At 31.9% G+C, this 749-nt stretch overlaps 1 protein-coding gene across 1 annotated transcript in view; it reads left to right on the forward strand.

Moving 5' to 3' along the window:
* Window positions 1-749, forward strand: part of LOC119590787 (galactose mutarotase-like) — a 7,918-nt gene that overhangs the window by 2,730 nt on the left and 4,439 nt on the right. Inside the window, exon 2 of the mRNA XM_037939499.1 lies at window positions 511-632. Within this exon, the coding sequence (XP_037795427.1) occupies window positions 516-632 (117 nt within the window). The 5' untranslated portion in view covers window positions 511-515. The remainder of the gene's footprint in view (window positions 1-510; window positions 633-749) is intronic.

The raw sequence follows: 749 nt of genomic DNA on the forward strand, positions 1-749 counted from the left end.
CTCTATCTTTCATTCACTTCTCACCCTAAAATATATAAGTATATGTGTGTTTAAGCATCTACCTTAATATCTTGTAGAAGCCTAAGGCCTATGAAATTCCAAACTCAGGTGAATTAAGTCCTTACTATGCCTAATGGTTTCCCCTGTGGTACCCCGTTTGAGAGGATATTAAGTGTTGACGTTAAGATTTTAGGGCCCTTAGACCAGGTAAATATTCATCATCAGAGGTAAACTCTAAAATCTAAAATTGATCTGGTGGCTAGAATTTTGAAACTGATTAGGATGTATTTGATGACTAGTATTTTATGCAGAAAATTTTCCTTCTGTCTATACACCTGTTTTCATGCTACCCTTTGTGTATTAGTACTTCTTATATTACTCTTTACCTTTTCTTTTTTTTTATACATAAAGGTAATTTAAAAACATCTGTAACCGAATTTTGTAACAGATCATACTTTTTTTTAGACTTTAGAAAATATTTGTTGAGTCAGTTTGTCTTTTTTTAAACAGGTAACATGAGCATAATGGGAATCACAGAAGATATTTTTGGAGAATTTTCTGATCCTGATTCAGGGAAAAAGATTGCCGTCAAGCGCTACACTTTGTGCAGTGTCTCAGGTGTGTCTGTTCAGGTATGGCATCTTTAATTACATTAATGATTTGTAAATATCAATTATTTATTTCAAGTGTATTTGAAGAAAAAATGGTCTTCACAAGTAACATTTGCATTTTATGTGAATACAAGAATT

Source organism: Penaeus monodon, chromosome 27 (genome assembly GCF_015228065.2).
Source record: "Penaeus monodon isolate SGIC_2016 chromosome 27, NSTDA_Pmon_1, whole genome shotgun sequence".
Classification (NCBI taxonomy): Eukaryota; Metazoa; Arthropoda; class Malacostraca; order Decapoda; family Penaeidae; genus Penaeus; species Penaeus monodon.